Source organism: Dipodomys spectabilis, unplaced genomic scaffold, assembly GCF_019054845.1.
Source record: "Dipodomys spectabilis isolate Male_0828 unplaced genomic scaffold, ASM1905484v1 ptg000024l, whole genome shotgun sequence".
Taxonomy (NCBI): Eukaryota; Metazoa; Chordata; class Mammalia; order Rodentia; family Heteromyidae; genus Dipodomys; species Dipodomys spectabilis.
The window spans coordinates 20,678,321-20,703,098 of NW_024870701.1; the positions used below are offsets into that span (position 1 = coordinate 20,678,321).

The 24,778-nt window shown below is 36.2% G+C and overlaps 1 protein-coding gene across 1 annotated transcript in view; it reads left to right on the forward strand.

Annotated features, from left to right (window-relative positions):
• The first annotated feature begins 1,654 nt into the window (after positions 1-1,654).
• Pik3c3 (phosphatidylinositol 3-kinase catalytic subunit type 3) overlaps positions 1,655-24,778 on the forward strand; it is a 110,775-nt gene continuing 87,651 nt past the window's right edge. Inside the window, exons 1-4 of the mRNA XM_042675166.1 lie at positions 1,655-1,796; positions 4,812-5,000; positions 7,681-7,824; positions 13,170-13,299. Of these exons, the coding sequence (XP_042531100.1) occupies positions 1,729-1,796; positions 4,812-5,000; positions 7,681-7,824; positions 13,170-13,299 (531 nt within the window). The 5' untranslated portion in view covers positions 1,655-1,728. The remainder of the gene's footprint in view (positions 1,797-4,811; positions 5,001-7,680; positions 7,825-13,169; positions 13,300-24,778) is intronic.

Here is a 24,778-nt window from a genome sequence, read left to right on the forward strand (position 1 = left end):
GTATGGCTCACGTAGTAGAGTGCCAGCCTTAAGCAAAAAACTCAAGACAGCATCCCTGCCCTGAATTCAAGTCCCAGGATCAGCACCAAAAGATTAAAAAAAAGAAGAAAAAGGGATATCTGGTAAGAAAATGTTGAAGGTTACTTGGGTTTTTGGCAGGCTTCACTCATTTTACCCAGTCAAAATCATTGTGTAAAGATTAGGAATTGTACTGATGGACCAATGTATAACTCACTCAGCTTAAAACTTACTTTTTGTTTGCTCAAGCCTTAGTTTATAGGAAGAGAATTATTCTGTTTTCCTTTATCTGTCTGTATCACTTTCTTAGTTTAACAAATATTTTTGAGAGTTCAATTTGGAAAAAAATACTGTGTGTTCACCATTTTTAATTCCAGTTCAAGTAACAAAGTACCTTTTAGTCTATTTTTGAAAGTCCTGGACAATTTATTTTATTTTATTGCACTTAGAAGTAAAAAAAAGGGGCGGGGGGCTGGGAAGGTGGCTCAGTGGTAGAGCGCTTGCCTTGCATGCCTGAGACCCTGGGTTCGATTCCCCAGCACCACATTAGGAAAAAGAAAAAAGCCGGAAGTGGCGCTGTGGCTCAAGTGGTCAGGTGCTAGCCTTGAGCTGAAGAGCTTAAGGACAGCACCCAGGCCCAGAGTTCAGGTCCCACGACCGCCCCTCCCCCCCAAAAAAAAGAAGTAAAAAAAAAAAGTAAATAAATAATATATATAGAAAATAGAAAGTAACTATACAGAATATGGGACTTTTCAGTATCAACATTTACAAACAATAGTAATTTTATTAGCATGTATTAGACTCAAGGGAAACAAAATTATATGGCACATATTTTCTTGTTTTCAGTTTTAACCTAGTAAGAATAAATCTTACAATTTTAGATTATATTGAACATTATAATCAGAAACATTTAGGCACTCAGTGGGTGCAGATTTCTTGGCCTGTACACTTTCTGTATACTGGAAGTTTATAGGTTCTAAGTAGTGTTGGGTCTTGAAAGCCTTATTAAATCTGAATATAGCTAGTGTATTAGCACTGAAATACTTTCTTCTAAATAGTTTAAATATTGCTAATGCCAGAAATTATACCCAGATTCCCTTCCTCTTTGTCTACTCCTTTCCCTAATGTAAAACAAAAAGTCCACTAAAATTAGCATATTATCAATCATTTTATACCCTATATTAGCATAAATAGTTGTATAAATAGCATACTTTATACTAATATAAATACTAGTACATAGTATACTAATTATACGATGTTTTTGTAATGGCTATTGAAATTTAAGGTTAGAAGAATTCGAATTTTTGCCCCAAACAAGTGTTACAAGTACTTTTGAATCGAAATTCTTTTCAGATTGTTGCTAGGTACAGCACAAGCACAAATGACTTATCTAAAACACCCAGATAACAAGGAACAAAACAAAACAAAACAACGCAAACAGGAAGATTGGAATGTAACCTTGCAGGAGGTATTTCCAGCGTTCTGTTTGCCCTTAAGGAAGATGGTGGAGGAAGTTTGCGCATGTGCAGCAGCTTCTCTAGGGCGGGGATTTCCGGCGCATTTTGCTTTCGTTCTGGGCAGTGATTGGTCGCGGTACAGCAGAGCGACAGAACCGGAAGCGCCGGTGTAGCTACTCTCCACAGGTTAAGTCCCGGCGGCTTTTGCGAGCTTAGGTTTAACTTTGGAGATTCTGCTTTTACGGTGGTCGCCATGGGGGAAGGGGAGAAGTTTCACTACATCTACAGTTGTGACCTGGATATCAACGTGCAGCTGAAGATGTGAGAGACCGCTGGTATCAGGAGTGGGGTTGCTGGCGGTTGGGACGGGCTGACGGGGGTCTGTCCGGGTGGGACGGGTCAGGGGAGGTGGAGACCGGGATGGGGGCAGCCGAGCGGGCCGTGGGCACAGAAAGTGTGAGCACTTGCCCTGCGAGCACAACGATGGCTACAGTGTAAGCCTTTTAAGTTACACGCCGTTGAAAAATACCCAGAACCTTTGGGTTTCAGTCTTTCGAGAGCTTATTACGAACTCATTTTATACACGAAGAAGTCAGGTTTTACTAAAGTCATTCTCTGGCCGGTAATAAGTGAGAGATCTTTATTTTAGAACAGGCGGCAGAATGGAGACCGCAGAATATAGAAAAAAGTAGGCACGGGTAGTTGTGGATAGGCACGTGGGTGTAGTGTTTACAGCTTGGGACACAGTAGAGGCATGCTTTGACAGTGTTCAGGCGGAGAAGTGGAGAGGGAATGACAGGATGTCCTCCGTTGTAAAAGGATCAAGTAGATAAGAAAAAAAAAACAGTCCAGCAGGAAAATACCTTGGGGCACCATGTTTAAAGTAAAAGTCAAGAGCATGATATCTGGAAATGAGAATAATGGAATTGATATATTAATGAGGAACAGGAGTAATCTTAAAAGAGCTCCAATTCTAGCTTTTTAAATTGTAGGTAAGAGTCTCACAAATGTATCTGCCTAGACTGGCTTTGGACCTTGACGTTTAGATCTCATTTTCCGAGTAGCTAGGAATAAAAGAGGCTCCTGACTCATATTTTTTTTTGGGGGGGGGGCAGTTGTGGGGCTTGATCTCTGGGCTTGCGCGCTGTCCCTAAGCTCTTTAGCTCAAGGAGAGTGCTCTACCAACTTTGAGCCAGCACCACCTCCGATTTTCTAGTGGTTAATTGGAGATAAGAGTGTCATGGACTTTCCTGCCCAGGCTGGCTTTGAACTTCAATCCTCAGATCTCAGCCTCCTAAGTAGCTAGGATTGCAGGCATGAGCTAGTGGTGCCCAGCTCATACATATATATATATATATACATATATATATATACGTATATATATATATATATATATATACATATATACGTATATATACATATATACGTATATATGTATATACATACGTATATATGTATATATATACGTATATATGTATACGTATATATATACATATACGTATATATATACATATATACGTATATATACATATATACGTATATATGTATATCATATACGTATATATATACATATATACGTATATATACATATATACGTATATATGTATATGTATACGTATATATACGTATATATATACGTATATATACACGTATATATATGTATATATATACATATATATACGTATATATGTATATATATATGCATATATATATTTATAAACAGAAAACAGTCATAATGACATCCTTCTGTTCAGTTACTCACCAAGTTGTTGAATCTATCTGCTAAAACTTTCTATTCAGTTGTTCCAGTTGTATTTTATTCTTTTCCTATTGATTGAAAGTCTTGTCATTTTTAGTCTCATTTGTGTGTGTTTCTTGTACTCAGGATCAAACTCAAGACCTTGAGCTCTTGCTTATTCTTTAGCATTTTGGATAAAGAAAGGCTTTCTATCACTTGAGCCACACCTCTGTTTCCAGCTTTTGCTGCTTAGTTGGAAGTATGTCTTGTAGTTGTCTGCCCTGTTGATTTCAAACTATGATCCTGATCTCAGCCTTCTGATTACCTGTGATTAATAGCATAAGCCATCAGCACTCACCTTCAGTTAACAGATGTTTAACTTTGTTTTGTATCAGTCAAACGGTGGCACATAGTGGAAGATTTCCAGAGATGATCACCTCAAAACTGTGATCAGAAACAGTTGAACAGCTGAGAAAAGTTACTCTTGCAGGCAGAGGAATTTTGGTGTGGCATTTTCATAGTGTCATAATTGACCAGGGCTTTCTTTGGCGGCTGAGGATGCCCAAAGTTGAGAACCACATCTTGTGAGAGTCTTTTTGCTGGTCAGAATTCTGTGGAGTCCTAGATGGTGCAGAGTTCAACCTGGAGAAACAGATTGCATATGGTTTGATTGCATATGGAATGATTTGCTGTTTTTGTTTGTTTGTTTGTTTTTGTGTGTGTGATTATCTCCTATTTATTGTTCAGGCTCATTTTAGGCATCTGTCTGGGATATAAGGTCCCTGTCTGAAGCCAGGTTAAGGGCTCCTGAAACTTTTACTTATCAAGAATATTGCCTTTGGCCTTCTCTAGTTTGTATTCTCATTTCTATTACTTTGGCCTCAGATAGTGACTTTGATATCTGAATTTGATTCCTCATTTACAAAATGAGAACATGGTAAAAATGAAGAAAGAGTATATAACATGCCTGTTAAAGTGAATTAATCTTGATGTCCAAGAAATGTTTCTACCTCTTTATTAAAGACGTATGTCCAATTTTATTTCACATGTCCTGTACATTTCTCTCATAATTTATAGCACTATGTTTTATAATTTTAAGAAATGAGCAAATAGTACATATACATAGAAAAAGAAAGACAGAATACAAGTTAATATTTAGTTAAAAGTAAGTTTTTCTCCCAAGAAGCAGTAACTTAGTATATTCTTTTAATGCTGTATTACTGATCATGTACCCTTATTTCTGGACCCATATATCTACTACATTAAATATTTCATGAAAGAATCGATGAATAAGTGATCAATTTGCAATGAATAAAATGAAACCAAAACCTGGAAAACCGTTCATTTCCTGAAATGGATTAAGAGCCAGTGGCAGTCTAAGATTAAGATATCTAAGACAGATATGTTGCTGAAGACAGAATAATCTTGGACATGTTAAGATTATAAGAGACCTTTATATGTAAAAGTGATATTCATTTTATATTTCAGAAAATGTTCTTTAGGTAGTATAAAGTTACTTTGACAGCCATAACCTTTTCTTAGTTATTATTATTGCATAAGTATTGAAAACATGTCAAACCTTTTTCTTGTGTTTTCAGTGGAAGCTTGGAAGGGAAGAGAGAACAAAAGAGTTATAAAGCTGTCCTAGAAGACCCAATGTTGAAGTTTTCAGGGCTGTATCAGGAGACATGCTCTGATCTTTATGTTACTTGTCAAGTTTTTGCAGAAGGGAAACCCTTGGCCTTGCCAGTGAGAACATCTTACAAGGCATTTAGTACAAGATGGAAGTAAGTTTGCTTTTTTTCTCTCCATTCCTATGGTTGATTACAGAGTATTCTTCCATTCTGGATGTTGCAGTTGCTAATGATAGGAATAATTTGGTAAAGATGACAAAGACATTTTTTAAATTTTATGTGTTCAGACATTGGTAAGTTTAGTTTTTATTAGAATACATTAGTTATACAAAGGGAGAGATCATTCTGACTTTACTGCATATGTATGTAGTATATTCTAATTCACACTCCCCCCCCCCCCCCCAACCCCACAGACATTGATTAGTTTAAAGCAGTAACATACTTAGGGTATTATACTTGCAATTGAAGTAGAAGGGAATATCTATATTCAACTTATTGACATTTTGATATGTATTTTTACTGATTTACAACATGAATCAAATCAAAGGCACATATAAAGTACCTTTTACATGGTCTCAAATGTGCAGCCTGGGGTTTGGAAAGCCAGTCTCTGAAAGTAGAGTTTTTGTCTCTTCAGATAGGATTTCTAATTATCTTCCATAAGAAACTTTTTTTCTTCCTTAGATTCATGGCTCATTCATCATAGTACATTAGCAAAACATGTCAAGATGCATAGTTCCTTTTTTTTTTTCCACCTAAGAACCTTTAACCATTTTTCTTTTCTTTCCTTTTTTTTTTTTGGCTGATCCTGGGCTTCAACTCATGGCATGGATGTTCTCCCTGAGCCTCTTTGTACTCAAGAGTAATGCTCTACCACTTGAGCCACAGCGCCACTTCCGGCCTTTTCTGTTTATGTGGTACTGAGGAATCAAAGTGAAGGCTTCATGCATGCTAGGCAAGCACTCTACCACTAAGTCATATTCCCAACCACTGGCCTTTTGATATTTCTTACTAAATTGAAATTGTAGAAGATTTCCAATACTCATCCAGTATGTTTTATTCAGCATTTTGGTAGTCTTTGAGCCATATATCTATATCTATATCTATCTATGTATATATTATGCTGCTTAAGAGGAACTTTTGCTCACATTGTTCATAAAAGTCATGAAGGATATACTATGTGGACAGCCACTCTGCCTTTGAGTATTCAACCTTATTTCTATCAGGTAGTGCCCTGAGAGGCCAGGAAAAGTTTTTCAGAGATAAAAGAAGCCTCAGATTTGGTGATCTGGCTACATAAAAATCTAATATTTTAAGATGGACACTGGTGGCTCGTGCCTATAGTCCTAGGCTAATGAGAATCTGGTACCACAGTTCAAAGCCAGCTTGGCAGGATGATACTCTTATCTTTAATTAGCCAGCAAAAAGCTAGAAATAGACTCGTGGCTTAAATGGTAAAGTGCAAGCTCAAAAGCTTGGGAACAGCATTCATGTTCTAGTTCAAGCCCCTGGACTGGCATACACACACACATACACATACACACACACACACACACACACACACGTATGCACACATGTACGCATGCACACACATGCATGCCCCCTTCTACTTTAGTAGTATAATTTCATTATAATTACTTTTTTTGTTCCAGAACATTCCAACTACAAGAGTAGAGAGAATAATCAACATCTAAGTGTTTGCCACTTACTTATGTATTTGCAAGGATATAAAATATTCCATGCATGATTTCTAAGAGGGTGAAAATGTAAAATTAGGTCATTTGCTTGTACTGGACTTTGAGCCCAGACCTTTGCAGTTTTACTTGACTTGGTTATTGAACTGACACTCACTACTTGAATTGCACCCTAGTCCTGATGTTTGTTGCTTTTGTAGATGGAATCTTCTGGACTTTTGTGTCTGAGCTGTTTTGAACTGTGATCCTTCAAATCTTAGCCTTATGATAGTTAGGATTACTGTGTGTGAGCCATTGGTGCCTAAGTTTATATTTTCTGAAAGTATGAAGCTACTTAATAAATAGAACTTTGAAGTAAACAAAAATGGCTTTTTGAAATTAAAAGTCTAAGACAGAAAATAGGTTGTGCAAAATAGCTTCTTTTGGTTAAGTAACTTAAGGATAGGTTAAAAATAAAAGACATTTATAGATTTTGAATGATCTGCTCTTCAGTTTTAGGAAGTTGTGATTTTTTTTTTTCTTTACCAACTTATCAAGCACAAATTACCCTTCCAAGATAAATGGGTGCTGGGCACCAGTGGCTCATGCCTATAATCCTAGCTACTCAGGAAGCTGAAATCTGAGGATCCTAGTTCAAAGCTAGCCTGGGCAGGAAAGTCCATGAGACTCTTATCTCCAATTAACCACCAGAAAACTGGAAGTGGCACGGTGGCTCAATGTAGAGTGCTTGCCTTGAGCTGAAAAGCTCAGTGCCCAGGGCCAGAATTCAAGCCCTACCACCACCACCAACAAAAAGGGCTAAAAATTGCAGGCAGCCATTGTTCTTTGTAAATACTTGTTTAAAACAAATATTCTGGGCTGGGAAGGTGGCTCAGTGGTAGAGTGCTTGCCTTGCATGCCTGAGGCCCTGGATTCGATTCCTCAGCACCACATAAGCAAAAAGAAAAAAAGCCAGAAGTGGTGCTGTGGCTCAAGTGGTAGAGTGCTAGCCTTGAGCTGAAGAGCTGAGGGACAGTGCCCAGGCCCAGAGTTCAGGCCCCACGACCGGACCCCCCCCAAAAAAAAAAAAAACCAAACAAATATTCTAAAACTGTGAAAAAAGAGGTTATATGAATATGTTTTATTGACTGTTTTTATAGTTGGAATGAATGGTTAAAACTGCCTGTGAAATACCCTGACCTACCCAGGAATGCCCAAGTGGCCTTGACCATATGGGATGTGTATGGACCAGGAAAAGCAGTTCCTGTGGGAGGAACAACAGTTTCACTCTTTGGAAAATATGGGTGAGCTTTCTATTTATGTAGTCTGTGAATTTTATATGGCTTTCAGGCTCTTTGTTGTTTATGCTATCTGGCTCTCCATGTATAAAACTTTTCAACTTATATGATTTCATCACCACTCCCCATGTTTTGAAAGGATTTGGTCACTTTTGTCACTAAATTTGATATTTGCATATCCTAAAGGTGGTAATGATTATATTACAAAATTAACTTTTCAAATGAGTCGTTTTGATATGTTTTTTAAATGACTTTTTTATTGTTTTTATAAAAGAGATGTACATAGGGGTTACAGTTACATTAGTCAGGGAAAGAGCACATTTGTTTTTGGACAGTGTCACCCCTGGTCTCACTCTTAGTTTTTTTCCTTCCATCCCCACCCACAAGTTTTATAGTTCAATTTCAACATAGCATCTGGTGAGTACCACTGTTGCATTTGTTCACCCTTTGTTCCTTAATTTCTGTCCCCCTCCTTTCTTACCCCCCTCTCAAAGACATAAACAAACAAACAGTACAAAAAGAAAACAAAAGCAGCAAAAAACAAGAAACCTCTTGTTTCCATTTCCTGAAATGTATGATCAGGTACACATAGGAATTCTGCCTTTCTGTTCCTACCTCAAGAGTATCCTTTGGTCTCACTGTGTGTAAATGTTTAGAGTATTGTATAATTTGTCATATCCTAGTGTATTTTAGATCTAGCTTCATACATTTCTTGATGCTTGTGATTATGCATCTATATGTAGCCTCCTTTTTGTAGTGATACAGTTCACATACCACACCATTCCTGCCTTTTTTGGGTGGTAATTTTCTTGTTGCTACATAAGGAGTCTTAGGTTTTGGGTCTTAAATTACTGTGTTGAATATATCAGGGTTTTTCTTTTTGCCTGTAAATTTGAACTTAGTCCTTCCTGTTCAAGTTATTTATTTTAAAGGATTGCTTCTGTGATGCTTATTTTCCTTTACATTTCATATTGATTAGTTTAGAATTAATTTTGTGAGTGTCATTACTAATCAGCTTAAAACAAAAAACATATGGCATATAAATATATAAATCCCAAAACTGTTTATAACATAAGCTATTTTTTTTCCCGTCTGTTTGAAAGTAACCTGCTTACTCACTTCACCAGCTACTGAGTCTTAACAGAGGCAACATAGTACATAATATAGTGTTAAGGAAGGCAGGTTGTAGAAATAGATTACTTTTCTTCAAATTCTAGTTTCTTTCCTTAATATCTGTGTACCTTTAAACAAGTTAATCTTATATTTCAGTTTTTATCTATAAAATGAAGTAATAATAATAAATACTCAATTATTTTACTGTATTTTCTATTCTGGGCCAGTGCTGGTATTTAAATTGAAGGCCTTATGCTTAACTTCTTTCATAGTTGTCTATGTGACTTATACTATAATTCTGTTCAATTTTCTTTTACATTTATTCCTTCCCTTGCTACAGTTTATTTGTAATTCTGCGTATATCCAAATAAAAGGAAAAATTTCTAACTTCCCATTCAAATAAAGCTGAAAATGTCTCTTACAGGACAAATTTGTCAAAATAAATTAGTAGTATTTACTCTATTTAAAAAAGTAATTGAACCCCAAAGCTTTCCATAAAAGCAGTCGCAATGATCAGATGAGTTAAAATTGCCATTAACTAAGGCTTTCAATCTTGGACAATCATATCTTTTCTTAACTATAACTGGAAAATAATTAATGCTGTTGCTTTTGCCCCATCTTGAAAAATTGTTCTAAAGATAATGTACAGAGTCAGGTAAAGAGTACATTTCTTCTTGGAAGTTAATGCTATTTCTTCATGTCCTTAATGCATCTTAGATATAAGTAAATGGATTACAGCGTAAGACTGATTCTGTGAACACATCTCTTTGAACAGGTGACTCAGACTTGAGCTACTTACTTACTCATCACTTACAATTCTACAAGAATTCTACATAATTTTTCTGTACATTGTATGCCCCTGGCTTGGCCTGAAAACCCAGTTGGCAAGCCTGCCTGCACCCAGATTTCTGGTGCAATAGTATGATCTTTAGGACATTTAGATGCTGTAGCATCTTTTAAACATCTACTTTCCTCTGAATCCCAGCTACTTTTCTATCTAGGGAATAAAACATCTAGGGGGACAAAACATCCTGAGCCTTTGGGTAATCTCTGTAGGAAGCCTCACTTCAGAAGTGCCACCACAACCATCATGACTTAGAGAAACATTGCTGAAGACCATAATTTCTTCAGGTGTTTCTTATGCAATGAAATGGTACCAGTTGCCCTCATCTTTTTCCTAAGAGGTCTTGCTATGCACTTGATAGCTTGTAAAGTGACTTTTAGTACTATTGGTAGTCATAGGATTAACAGCACTTGCTGTTGCTAATACCTGTTTTATATATGTGAGTCAGGGTGAAGCAAAACTTCTTTCAGGAGCCTAATTAATAAGTGAAAGGCTGATATGTTAGAATAAGGCTTAATTTGAATATCTAGCATGTGGAATTTCTAGTAGCTTAAAAATAGATTGGCCATTAGTTTGAATTGGCTAAGAACCATAGGTAAATGGCAGATTTTTCATGCAGGTATTTCTTTTCCAAATGTGAATTCTGAAGTCAAGTCAGTTGCTGCTATAGCAGATTGGCATTGTAAGTTGGAGCAGCTGCAGCAGCTGGAGTTGAAGGAGGGCCTGTTGTACTGTTTTTTCTGACTTGTCTGGCTTAATTTCCCAAGTGGATATGGTGCTTTCTTGCCACCTGGAGGCTGTGTAACTCTCTTCAAGGTTCCATTAGTGTCAAAAGAAAGCTATATGTTCACTTCATTGTCAAGGAGTCACTTGGTGTGATTCCTACCCTTCACGTCTTCTATCCTTAAATCTCTTCTCCAGATCTATCCCAAGGCACTTAAATAATTTAGTAGACTGACTTCCTGCCAAATGGACTTATTTTTGAATTAAATTCAGCTACAGTGTTCATTAGGGGGTGAAAAGGTAGAGAAAAGGAAGGGAAGCCTGTTGTTATTTCTAAAGGTGCATTTACTTAAAGGTGTTCATTTAAAATAGTGTTACTTCCTCATTGTAGTAGTTCCCTAGAGACTGTTCTAAGAGGTCTGCTGCATGTTGAATCTATCTACTTGAAAGGGAACAGAAATAACTTTATTAAAGATAAGTTTTTGTCAGTCATGGGGCCTCAACTCTGGGCCCGGACGCTGTCCCTTAGCTCTTCAGCTCAAGGCTAGCTCTCTACTATTGAGCCACAGTGCTGATGAATTGAATCTAGGGTTTCATGCATGCAAGTCAAACACACTCTCTACCAGTGAGCCACCTTCCCAGCCCCTGTGATGTACCTTTTTTGAAAAATGTTTAATATAAAATTAAGGATTTTGCTTTTCTACAACCTATTACTTCATATCTTACAAATTAGGCTTATGAGATAAACTTTTTTTTTTTTTTTTTTTGTCAGCCATGGGGCTTAAACTCTGCCCGGGCGTTGTCACTCAGCTCTTTAGCTCAAGGTAAGCGCTCTACCATTTGAGCCACAGCTCTACCACTTGAGCCACAGCGCCACTTGCGGTTTTCTGGTGGTTAATTGAACATAACTGTCTCATGGACTTTCCAGCCCAGGCTGGCTTTGAACCAGGATCCTCACATCTGAGCCTCCTGAGTAGCTAGGACTATAGACATGAGCCACTGGCGCCCTGCCTAAGATAGACTTTAAAATGTGGTTGCTAGAAACTTTGCTTTGTTGTCAACTTCAGAGACCTTAGAATAGATAAGGACCTGAATCTTCTTGTGCCTCATGTACATGCAGGAATCTTTATAGTTTCCAGTCTGTTTATAGCATCCTTACCTATGTATATCCTTTACTCAATGAAATGAAAATCTTGATAACCCCAGGCAAATCTATGAATAAGTTTTTTGTTAGTCAGAACATTGTAATTATGATTAAACATTTATATTTATCTTTTACAACTAAGACAATTTTGTAAAGAGTAACAAGTAATTCATATACCCAAAACGTATCACTATCTTATTTAAAGAAAAACAACCCAAATACGGACTTGTGGAAATGCTTTCATATTCTGTGGCACCCACTGGTAGCCTGTTTCCATCGTAGTTGAAAATGAGGTCTTTCAGCATCTGCAGAGATGGTGTTTGAGTAGAACTGATATTGTTTGAAAGGCCTTACTCAAAAATATTTGTAAAATGAAAACTGCTAAAAGGCAGTCATCCCCATCTTCCAGCTTCCAAAGAGATAAACATGACAACTTTTCTACAGTTCCAAACTTACAAAAAATCATTGTATAAAATTCTGCTTGAGTTTAATTCAACCTTTGCCCTTTATCTTCTTGGTACCCTTTCCAAGGCATTCTGACAATCAAAGTGACCTATTCTTTCACTCTAAAACAGTCACCGCATTGAGGCTGAGTCCTGACCATGTACTAAATTTCTGACTTGTAGGCATATGTACATTTTGTTTGTTTTGGTTTTGTGCCAGTATTGGAGCTTAAGCTCAGTGCCTCTTTCTCTTTCTTTTTCCCTCAATGCTGTCATTTTACCACTTGAGCCATACTTCCACTACTTTTTTTTGTTGTGGTTAGTTGGAAATAATAGTCTTATGGACTTGACTGTCTGGGCTATCTTTGAACTGCAGTCCTTAGACTTCAGCCCTCTGAGTAGTTTGGATTACAAGCATGAGCCACTGGTGCCTGGTTCTGCAATAACTTTCTTATGGAAAAGAAGACAGGAGAAAAATCGCCCTGTATAGTGAGAAAAGATAATAGTAACTTATATTTACATTTTATTCTAATGAATATTCATTCAAGTATATTTAATTGAATTTTTATTCAAATATTGATTACTAATTGAAATGATTTAATTTTTCTGGTAATCTTGTGAAATACAAATACTCTATCAATCCTATTTATACAAGAGAAAATGGGTTCTGGAAAGTAACATTAATTTATCCAAGGTCACTTCTGAAATAAATAGATAGAATAGCTGAAATTCACACTCAAGTATTTTGAATATAGAAAATATCCAGTTTTGATTTAGTCATGGTAAATGTGACATTCTGTTAGGTGATGGATGTATGTTTTCTATTACTGATTTTTTACTTCTAATGTACATGAAGACTTCTCTGTAGCAGTTCTGCTTACTCAGAAGAGAAAAGAATGGCACAAGAAAAACTCTAAATGGAATATAGTTGCTTAGTTTGTTTCTGTACAGTCATCTGGGGGCTAAAATCATGACTGTGGAGACATGTATTTCTTTTAGTAGAATTACTGTTTTTAGGAATGTAAAATTTCCTACAACAAACTGCATTAATTTACTTCTACCCTAAACATCCTTTTTTTGGAAGAATGTTTCGCCAAGGAATGCATGACTTGAAAGTCTGGCCCAATGTAGAAGCAGATGGATCAGAGCCTACAAAAACTCCTGGAAGAACAAGCAGTACTCTCTCAGAAGATCAAATGAGCCGTCTTGCCAAGGTAAAGAAAATCAAATTAGACTTTGAAGTAAGTAAAATTCTCCTAGTCATGTCTATAGTTTATCTAGCATTATGTAAACTGTCAAATTTTAATGTAAATATATACCCTTTTAGTAATAGTTTTGTTGAAATTTAATTTAATAATTTTATAGTATGTATATTATGAGTGAATTTATAGAATTCACTCTTGGAAAGTGTACATTTCACAGAGTTGTATACATATCATCACAGTATAATTTCATAGTTTTATTAACCCTAAAAGCAGCTATATCCCCATGAACAGTTGCTCACCATTCCTTTTTGTAACTCCTGATAACTGCTAATTTACTTTCTGGTACTATGAATTTGCCTATTCTAGAATCACATTTTTTGGCCATTTGTCTGGAATTTCATCAGACTTGAAAATGTCGGTCACTTTGTGATAAATATGTATATGTATATTTTTATTAAAATATAGAAAATAGGATTAAGTATATTAAAAGTTTAATATACATATATAAATATTTTTAAAAAATGTTTTCTGGTTCAGAACTTGAATTCCAGGCCTGGGTACTGTTCCTAAGCTTTTTGCTCAAGGCTAGAACTCTACCATTTGAGCCATAGTTCCACTTCTGGCATTTTGGTTTGGAGAGAAGAGTCTCATGGACTTTCTTGCTTGAGCAGGCTACTAACCTTGATCCTCAGATCTCAGACTCCGAGTAGTTAGGATTACAGCTGTGAGCCACCAGTGATAATACTACCAACATGATCACTATTGCTTCCTAGTGAGTAGCTTATGTTTTTTACAAGTAAGTATTCATCATGTACTTAACTAACAGGACTTTTTGATGGTTAATTGGAGATAAGAATCTCACATACTTCCTTGCCCAGGCTGGCTATGAACAGTGATCCTCATATCTCAGCCTCTTGAGTAGGTAGGATTAGCTCTTTTTCAATAATTTTGTTGATATAAAGAACTTAGGTTTGGGGCTGAGAAGGTGGCTCAGTGGTAGAGCGCTTGCCTTGCATGCATGAGGCCCTGGGTTCAATTCCTTAGCACCACATAAGCAAAAAAAGAAAAAAGCTGGAAGTGGCAGTGTGGCTCAAGTGGTAGAGCGCTAGCCTTGAGCTGAAGATCTGAGGGACAGCGCCCAGGCCTAGAGTTCAGGCCCCATGACTGGACTCAAAAAACGAAAAACAAAAAACTTAGGTTTGTGTGTGTTTTTTTTTTTTTCCTGTGCATTCTTACTAGGATGTTTGATTTTAATTTAGTCTACAGGAATTCTTGATGCCAATTATTTATTACCTTGTTGCTTCTATTTATACAGTTTTTACTTATAAATAATACGTGACATTGGCTATTTGTACTTCAGCACAAAGTTTTTAATTGGCATATCCATGTATTTCTCTTTTATAAAAAATAATGTTATAGTAACCCAATAAGCATATTGAACAATACGTTATCACCCAACCTTCTTTATATTTCTTTATTTTTAATTTTTAAAATTTTTATTATAAAGGTGATGTACTGAGGAGTTACCATTACATAAGTCAAGTAGAGAGCACATTTCTTTTTGGACAATGTCACCTCTCCCTTTGCTTTCTCCAAGTTTTTTCCGTCTATTTCTGTATATTTAAGTGAATACTTTAAATAATTTCAGCAAGGTTTATTCTTCTTTATTAGCATACTAAGAACTTTATTGTGACAGTTCCCTAAATGCATCTTTCCCAGTCAAATTCACCCTATTTATTACTCTATTTTAGCCATACTTCGCCTTTTTTAGAACAATTTCAACGAATTTCTGTGTCTTCTTCTTAAGTATTTATCTTAGCAGTGTGATTAGATTTCAACTGTTGTTTGATTTTTCTAAACCTTGAATTGTTAGTAGACATTTTAATAGAATCAATTCATTTATAAACGATGGGTCACTGAGGTGTGAAAAAATAATACATCTCAAATGCTAGGAGAATATTACCTATACAGAAGATAAGGTTAAATTGTCTTGTTAGGGCTTTGTTGTGATTCTGCTGCAGATGGAATTTTAATAGCCAAGATATATAAAGCTATAAAGTTAAAATAAACTGTTCATTTTTTTCCTATTGTCTCAAATCACTTGGACTTCTGTTCACATATTCTAATTTTTCCTAATTATTATTTTTTATTATTCTTAAGGAGTTACCATTGAACAAAAGTTTATGAATACAATGTATCTTGATCAACACTCTCACCCATCCTTCCCACCTCATTCCTTTCTTTACTTAATTTTGTAGACTAAATTTAATTCTTGAGTGCATCCTCTCCTTCTCTTCTTCATTCATCTAACTTTTTTGTTGTTGTTGTTTTTTGTTTTTGTCAGTGGGCTTGTACTCTGTGCCTAGGTGTTACTACTAAGCTCTTCAGCTCAAAGCTAGTGCTCTACCACTTGAGCCACAGTGCCACTTTTCTGGTGGTTTATTGGAGATAAGAGTCTCATGGACTTTCCTGCCCTGGCTAGCTTTGAACCTCAATCCTCAGATCTCAGCTTTCTGAATAGCTAGGATTACAGGCATGAACCACTGGCACCTGGCTTCATCTTACTTTTGATGAAGCTTTGAAACTAATGTTATTCCTATTATATTTTGAGCATCAACAGCATTTGTTTGAATTTAACTAATGGTTTTTAATGAAACATAAGGTTCTAGTATAATTTTCTTGTTTTTCTCTTGAATTGTGTTGTTGAGAAAAGATGTAATTTGATAATGATTAATATGTTGATGATTGAAATAGTAACTCCAAGAGATGTATGGGTTCATGTTTGTTCTTTTTGTTATCTACTTATATTAGAAATGAAGGCCATACATTAACAGAGCTAAATGAGGTAATGGGAAGAAGCCTTCTTAATTTTGTTAATTGTTAAAAATCCATAGTCTTGAGAGTATTGCAACTTGAGTCCTGTTGTTTTAAGAGATAGTTATTAGGCTTATATACTATCAATATTGTGTGTTTCAGTTATAATATTAGTTTGTAACTGTTTGAAATTTTATACAATAAAAGTTAAGGAGAGTAAGGATTTTGTTGTTTTTCTTGTGGTAATTGGAGCTGAATACTTTCCCAGGTTCTTTTATCTCTAATAGAATCATACTTTTAACTTTGAATGGAGACTTCAACTGCTGTGCTCTGACAGCTTGCATTAGTGTTAACTTTAGTTCCCCAGTGACTAGAGACCATCAAAGCCAGTAATTACCTTACTTAAGGAAAAAAATTGATGCCATTTGTAGCAGTATTAAGGAACTGCTCCTTCTTTGAAGAAAACTCTATTTCTTGGCATTTTGGCTAATGTATTTTATTTTTCATTCTTTTGAGGTTTTAGAACTTGTTATGTGCTTGTAGCTGTAGATGAAGGAGGTTTCACAAAATAAGAAGGGCATTTGGGAGCACTTTATATTAGAGAAAGAACTGACCCAGGAGTCAGAGTTTGAGCCATTAGTAACTCAGAAAATTATTTTTGAACTTATAAAATAGAAGTTTAGTATGCATAATTTTAAAGACTTATGTAGCCTTTCTGTAATTCTAAAATTATTGGAATAGCAAAGAATTGCAATTATTTACCTATGAAATTTTATAGTTGATCACCTCCATCTAGAACAAAGTTTTGGCCATTAACTTTGCATTGGGAATATGTGTGTTCATATTCTTTTTCTTCTACAATATGTAAGACTCAAGAGGTATACTGGTCTTGCCTAATGTAAATGGTATAGCTGAGCTCTTGAATTTTGTTTTTGTTTGATTACTCCTTATGTCCGTCCTTCCTTCCTTCCTTCTTTCCTGCCTTCCTTCCTTCCTCTCTCTCTCTCTTTCTTTCTCTTTCTCTCTCTCTCTCTCTTTCTCTCTCTCTTTCTTTCTTTCTTTCTTTCTTTCTCTTTCTCTCTCTGTCTTTCTTTCTTTCTTTCTCTCTTTCTTTCTCTCTCTCTCTCTTTCTTTCTTTCTTTCATTTTTGCCAGTTCTGGGTCTTGAACTCAGGGCCCGGGCACTGTCCTTGAGCCTCTCTGTGCTCAAGGCAAACGTTCTATCACTTGAACCACAGCACCACTTCTGGCTTTTTCTGTATATGTGGTACTGAGGAATTGAACCGAGGGTTTCATGTATGTTAGCTAGGCAAGCACTCCACCACTAAGCCACATTCCTAGCCTCTATATCTTTATTTAACTTCTTCAGGCATGCTTCTGGGCTACAACTCATTCTTCAACAAATTGTCCACTTGCATTGGTTTAATACCAGAGAAATGTTATGATCTTAATTTGCTAACCTATCAGAAAGAATATATATTAATACTTAAATGTTATTAGTTTAAAATTGTTTCGTTTCATCTTAAAGAAATTTGATCAATTACATTGTCACTTTCCTCCTAAAAACAGTTTGAAATTGTCTTTGTTGTATTAAAAATTTTTAAAGTAGGAGGAAAAAATACTGTGTACTTAGTGCTTCTATTTTCATACAAATAGCACCGAGATTGTTGATGTAATGCCTATATTTCTTGAACTACTATTGAAGAAAAGAAATGTATATTTAAATAGATGAAGTTTAAGTGGTTAGAACGGAATACTTTATTTCTGATATACTTTGATTTCCCAGCCAGTGAATTTACTATGATTCTATGTAATTGTTGAGCAGGCAGTTGGTTTAGCAGTAAAAAGGTGTACATAAATCTTAATAATAGCAAAGCGTAGTTGCTCTGCATTGTACCCATGAGCCTAAATAAGTAGCTTAGTGACAATTTTCAAACTGCAATGTAAGAAAGTTTATTCAGTTATAGACTGCTTTAGTTTTGGTTGCCTAGGGATAATGGGGCAAGAGGACTGTGAAATGAAGATTAACTGCTTAAATAGCCTGTGAAAAGATGGTGTTAGATAATTATTAAGCAAAGAACTTCAAGCTGAACTTAATACTTTTACTCTGATTTATTCCTCAGCTATGAAAGTTGAATTCTAACTACAATATGAATTACTGAAGTTTAAAATCCTGCTTTCCAAGTTTAACATTTTAAAAAAGCCAAGCCTTTTGGGATGATTTTAGTAGAACAAGCTGTCTAATGGTTTTACATCATTTTGTGAATGTGCCTAATTTTCTTTTATAGGAAAAAATAGGTTTAGATTTCTTAGATTTTTAACCGAGCAGGAAGAAATGAATGTATTAAAACTTTAATTATCTCTGTGTTCTCTATTCTCTTCCTCATCTCTAAACTTCCCTAATTAGTTTTGACTAATAAAATGTCTTTTTATTTGAATTGATTTATGACAATAATAATAGGCCAGACTTCTGGGACATTGTCTTTGATCCAGCCTTGTAATGCTTGCATTTCACAATTGACCACAGTGGAAAATATGATGCTCTAGCTGAACCTGAGATTGTCTGTTCCAGAGTCCAGGGTCCAGATTAGGTTTATTGCAACTGAAACTGCATTTATTTTATTTTGTTTAACTTTATCTAGGAATAATGACTTTCTTGAGAGCAGTACCCCCTCAAGTAAACAAAACAAAACAAAACCAAAACAAAAAACCCCTCGGTTGCCCTACCCACCAAACCACATTTCTAGTTTAGTTTTAGCTACATAGGGCTTGAGTTTGTGTGTTGAACAGTGCAGATGGGGAATATTTCCATTACTACCAAAAGTTCTACTGGAAAGTATCAGCTTTACTAGTTTTTGATCGGTAAGCACATCTCAGTAGGCATACTGTTTACGTTTGCTGTCTAGAACACTGCTTTTCACACTGTCTTGGAAATACAGTCTCTTCATGAAATTCTTTATTTCATAATGAGGAATGAAGGAACTTTATGACATACTTGGATTAATGTTAGAATTTTTTTTTTTTAAGTATGGGCATTTAAATACAAAGCTTCAAGTTTGCTCCTTTTGCTCTGGTTATTTTGAGATAGTGTCTCACTTTTTTCTTGGGATGATCTGGACCTTGATTTCTCTTTTACACTGTTTCTTTCCTGCTAATCATAGACATAGAGTCTTGTGAAATTTTACCCTGACTATCCAAAAGTAAAGTCAATGAAAGTAAATAAAACTGCACTTTACCTCCTGACAGTAAGAAAGTAGAAAGAGAGCAGAGCAAACTTACTGTAGTAGGTTTCCTTCTGCTTTTGTTCAATTTGTGACCCTAGCCTGTATTCTGGGCTGGAATTCCCTGAAAATTGTTCCACGTGCTAATTATCTCTACAAACATCCCCATAAATACACCTAGAAGTGTGTTTTGCAATTCTCCTAAGCAGGCCTCAACTGCTATGTTTACATGGGCATGCTTCAGCAAGGTTAGACTTGGGCTATTATCACAAATTTTTCCTTCTGAAACATTTCCTAACTGATAGAAGTGTTTCTCACTGTGCCTGAACTATTTGTATAGTGTGATTTATGGTGATCACCTGCTTTCTTCTGGTGGCTTCAAGGCAGAGAATGCCCAAGTGAGCAGCCTTCATAAAAACCACAACTGTGATTCTTATATGGAATTTGTCAGGCTCCATTTTCTTGCTATAGAAATATCCACCTCTAGTTCAGAGGGGAGAGCATAGGAAGCCAGTGTAAGGAATTCTCTAGGCTCTTCCCATGATGTTTTCTTTTACTGAATTACATATCCTTACTGTGTTGGACATATATTTTAGCTATGAATTCTATTGTCTGAGTCCTAATGAAACACTGAGCTTGTGAGTGTGCTTGGTCATCCCTTGAACACTTAATGCAGTGGATTGTGTAACAAACACTATGTTAAACTGTTCTTCCATTCTTGGACTGTATCCTGTGTGATCATAATATATTTTAATTAATTACCTAATTCAGCTAGCTGCTAATTTTCTGAAATTATATATCTATATTTATGTGAGAATTGCTTCTGATTGTCCTTTTTTTTCCCCCCCATTTCTATTTCTACTTTGTATGTCATAGTCACATTGACATCACACAGGCTTTGTAAAACCAGCTTATAAAACCACCTGACTTTGAAATTCATGTAGTCCACATCTAGGTAAATGCATGTAGTGTTTATCACATGCTGAAACAGTTAAGACTTGACTATATTTAGTTGTGAGTATACCACAAATGATTTTGTTTCTTCAATAAACAATTAAATTAAATAAATTAAATAAAAATTAACTTTAAAAATTTAATACACACACATATAATTTTTGTTGTTGTTGGTCATAGGGCTTGTATTCTGGGCCTGGGTGCTGTCCCTCAGCTCTTCAGCTCAACGCAGGAGCTCTACCACTTGAGCCACAGTGCCACTTTCCATTTTTTGGTGGTTAATAGGAGCTAAGAGTCTTACGAACTTCATGCCTGGGCTGGCGTTGAACCATGATCCTCAGATCTCAGCCTCCTGATTAGCTAGGATTACAGGTGTGAGTCCCCAGCACCACTTAAATTATTATGATTATTATTTTATTAGGTTGTGGGACTTAAACTCTGGGCCTGGTTGCTGTCCCTCAGCTCTGCAGCTCAAGGCTAGCTAGCTCTCTACCTCTTTAGCCACAGGACCACTTCCTGTTTTCTGGTGGTTTATTGGAGATAAGAGTCTTAAGACTTCCCTGCCCTAGCTGGCTTTGAACCTAGATCCTCAGATCTCAGCTCCCTGAGTAGATAGGATTACAGACGTGAGCCACCAGAGCCCAGTTTTAAAATTTTTAATTCTTAAATTTTTTCAAAATTTTCTTAAATTTTTACAGTCTAGAGAAAGGAAAATGATGATTAATAAGAATTCATACAAGTTGGGCACAGGTGGGTCATGCCTGTATTTCTAGCTGCTTAGTCAGCCTGGGTAGAAAAATCCATGAAACTCTCATCTTCAGGTACCCATCAAAAAATAAAACAAACCAAAACAAACAAAAGTTGGAAATTTGAAGCTGTTACTTAATTGGTACTGTGCTATCCTTGACTGAAAAAGCTACAGAATAGTACCTGAACCCTGAGTTCAAGCCCCAGTACCATCATAAAGAAAAGAGAGTGGAAATAGAAATTATTTATTTTTATGGGGCTGGGAAGTGGCTTAGTGGTAGAGCGCGCTCACCTTGCATGATTGAGGCCCTGGGTTCGATTCCTCAGCACCACATAAGCAGAAAAAAAAAAGCCAGAAGTGGCACTGTGGCTCAAGTGGTAGAGCGTTAGCCTTGAGCTGAAGAGCTGAGGGACAGCACCCAGGCCCAGAGTTCAGGCCCCACGACCAGACCCCCCCCCCAAAAAAAAAAAAAAGATATTATTTATTTTATAAATGAAACCTCAGAATCCTGGTGACAAAACTTAGGCTAGGCAAAAGAGTCTCTAGATTTTCTTTCCTCAGATATCTTACCAGTGGCATTTATCAACATCAGAATTACGGTAATTGCTTAAATCATTCATTTCTATGAAAACTGTTCATTGATATTATTGACATTGCCCAAAATACTTCCTTTTGAATAAATAGTTACAAAGAAGAATTTTTTATTATTTTTTACTTTTATATATTTTTTGTCAGTCATGGAGCTTGAACTCTGGGCCTGGGCACTGTCCCTGAGCTCTTCAGCTGAAGAAGAGCACTCTCTCTACCACTAGAGCCACAGCACCACTTCTGGTTTTTTGGAGATAAGAGTGGTTAATTGGAGATAAGAGTCTCATGAACTTTTCTGCCTGGGCTGGCTTTGAACTGTGATCCTTACATTTGACCTTCCTGAGTAGCTAGGATTACAGGTGTGAGCCACCAGCACCTGGCTTAATTTTTTAATATGTTAGTCTTATAAATTTGATTTGATTCTGTATTGTCATTGTTTTATGTTAAGACAGGAGTTTGGGTATATATATATATATATATATATAAAGCAAATACACTATGCCAAATGGTAACTTTTTTATACTTTTTTATTGTAAAAATACTGTATGGAGGGGTTACAGTTACACGAGCAAGGTAATGAATACATTTCCTATCAAGCATTGTTACCTCCTCCTTTGTTTTCCCCTATCACCACCCCCCCCTCCCCAAGTTGTAAAGTTCAGTTTTTCAATATAGTGTCTTTTACATCTCATTGTTACATTTTGTTTTTTCCCTTCCCCTCCCCAAATTAGAGAAGTATATATACAAGATGCAGGGCACCGACATCAAATACAGTGAGAATAGGTGTTATACAGTAGGGGAGGAACATACAAAGAAACAAAAGAATCACGTGGTGCATTATAAATACATTAGAAACAACAGCAAGAAAGAAAAAACCACTTGTGTCTCTGTCTTGGGGTTCATTTTGCTTAACATCATCTTATCTGGTCATATGTACATAGCTTTTGACCTTTTTTTTGTATTATTTACTTAGTTTGTATATTTCTGGTTGGCTGCCAAAACTTTTAGATTTGTCTCAAAACCAACAGTACGAAGTACACTAAATTAATTCTCGGAGCTCTAAAACAGAATTGATTTATGGTCTGTAAAACAGTTACCTGTCTTTACAGCTATAGTTTCTGCTGAAAAGTGGAAAGTAACATGTTTGTAAAACTAGATTAATCTATGAAGAGTTTAGCTAAATGTAACTCTTATGAGGCAGATACTACTCATTCTGAATACTAAGATTTATGAATGAAGTTTGAAAGTAAACTTGAAGAATTATCTTTAAACAGGAAGACAGAAAAAACTAAAAGAAACTCCTTTTCTTGTTAAGAGTTCAATACATGGTCTTGTATAAACTCTAATTCAATCACTTGTACATATACTGTTCATTTCTAAATCTCACTCGTTCAATTAACTTTTTATGTACAACTGCATTTAATCTTAAGTTATAAGTGAGTGCATGGTATATGTTTATATATTTTTATAAACATAAATGTATCAGACTAGTAATAATACTGTGTTCTTATACTTGTTAATTTACCTCATTACTATTTTATGCTGAAGAATATATTAGATTTGAAAGATTTAAGTTGGGAATTTTAAAACATTTGAGAACTTTGTTATTTTTTTTTTTTTTTTGTCTGTTTTGGGGCTTGAACTCTGGGCCTGGGCACTATCCCTGAGCTCTTCAGCTCAAGGTGAGCACTCTACTGCTTGAGCCACAGTGCCATTTCTGGTTTTCTGGTGTTTTATTGGAGATAATTTCACGGATTTTACTGCCTGGGCTGGCTTTGAACCTTGATCCTCAGATTTCAGCGTCCTGAGTAGCTAGGATTATAGGCATGAGCCACCAGCACCCAGCTAACTATGTTAATGTTTTTCCTTAACTACCTAAGAAAGTTTGATTATACTAGCCAAATAAATAGATATATCTATTGTACAGCTATTTATATGACAGTGTCATTATCTCGTTATTCTCGAAGATTCTTTTTTTTGGGGGGGAGGGCAGTCGTGGGGCCTGAACTCTGGGCCTGGGCACTGTCCCTCAGCTCTTCAGCTCAAGTCTAGTGCTCTACCACTTGAGCCACAGCACCACTTCCGGCTTTTTTCTTTTTGCTTATGTGGTGCTGAGGAATCGAACCCAGGGCCTCATGAATGCAAGGCAAGTGCTCTACTGCTGAGCCACCTCTTCAGCCCCTCTCGAAGATTCTTGACTAAGATTTGAGTAAGCCTATAAATTGCTACTTAAAAGAAAATAGACTATTCTTTTCATAACCCACATTCTGTTGAGTATGAGAAGAAAGGTAAAGGGCAGTAATAAACATAAAGTATCTTATATACATGTATGAAAATAGAGCAATACAACCTGTGGGAATTGTTTTTTAGGGAAGGAAAGGATAAGAAGAATGATGGGTTGAACTTGATAAGGTTACATGGTATACATGTATGAAAATACCACTTTTCTGCAACTAATATATACTAATAAAATTGAAAACAACAAAACAATTCTGTATCTATCTCTAGGGCACAGTGAGTATATGAGAAAACTTTGTTACAACAATCAAGTAAAATATATTTATGTTGAATATTTATTAATAGGAGAAATTGACCAAGCACAGGAATCATTTTTTCTTCCATTCTCTCTCCCCCTCTCCCTTTCCTCTCTTTCTTTCTTTTTTTGCCTGTTCTGGGGCTTAAACTCAGGGCCTGAGCTGCTTCTCCTAAAGCTAGCACTCTACCAGTTGACCCACAGCTCTACCTCTGGATTTTTTTTTTTTAATAGTAGTTAATTGGAGATAAGAGTCTCAAGGACTTTCCTGCCAGGGCTGACTTTAAACCATAATCCTCAGAGTATCTAGGATTACAGGTGTGAACCACCAGTGCCCTGCCTCCCATTTTCTTTTTTTTTGGTCATGGAGCCTGAACTCTGGGCCAGGGCGCTGTCCCTCAGCTCTTCAGCTCAAGGCTAGCACTCTACCACTCCAGTCACAGCCACTTCCGGCTTTTTCTGCTTATATGGTGCTGAAGAATCAAACCCAGGGCCTCCTGCATGCAAGGCAAGCACTCTACCACTGAGCCACCTTCCCAGCCCCTCCCATTTTCTTTTGAATGTCACTCTTTTCATTTACCTGTAACTCCTCAAGTCTCTTGGTTCCCAAAATTTGTAATATTTTCTATCC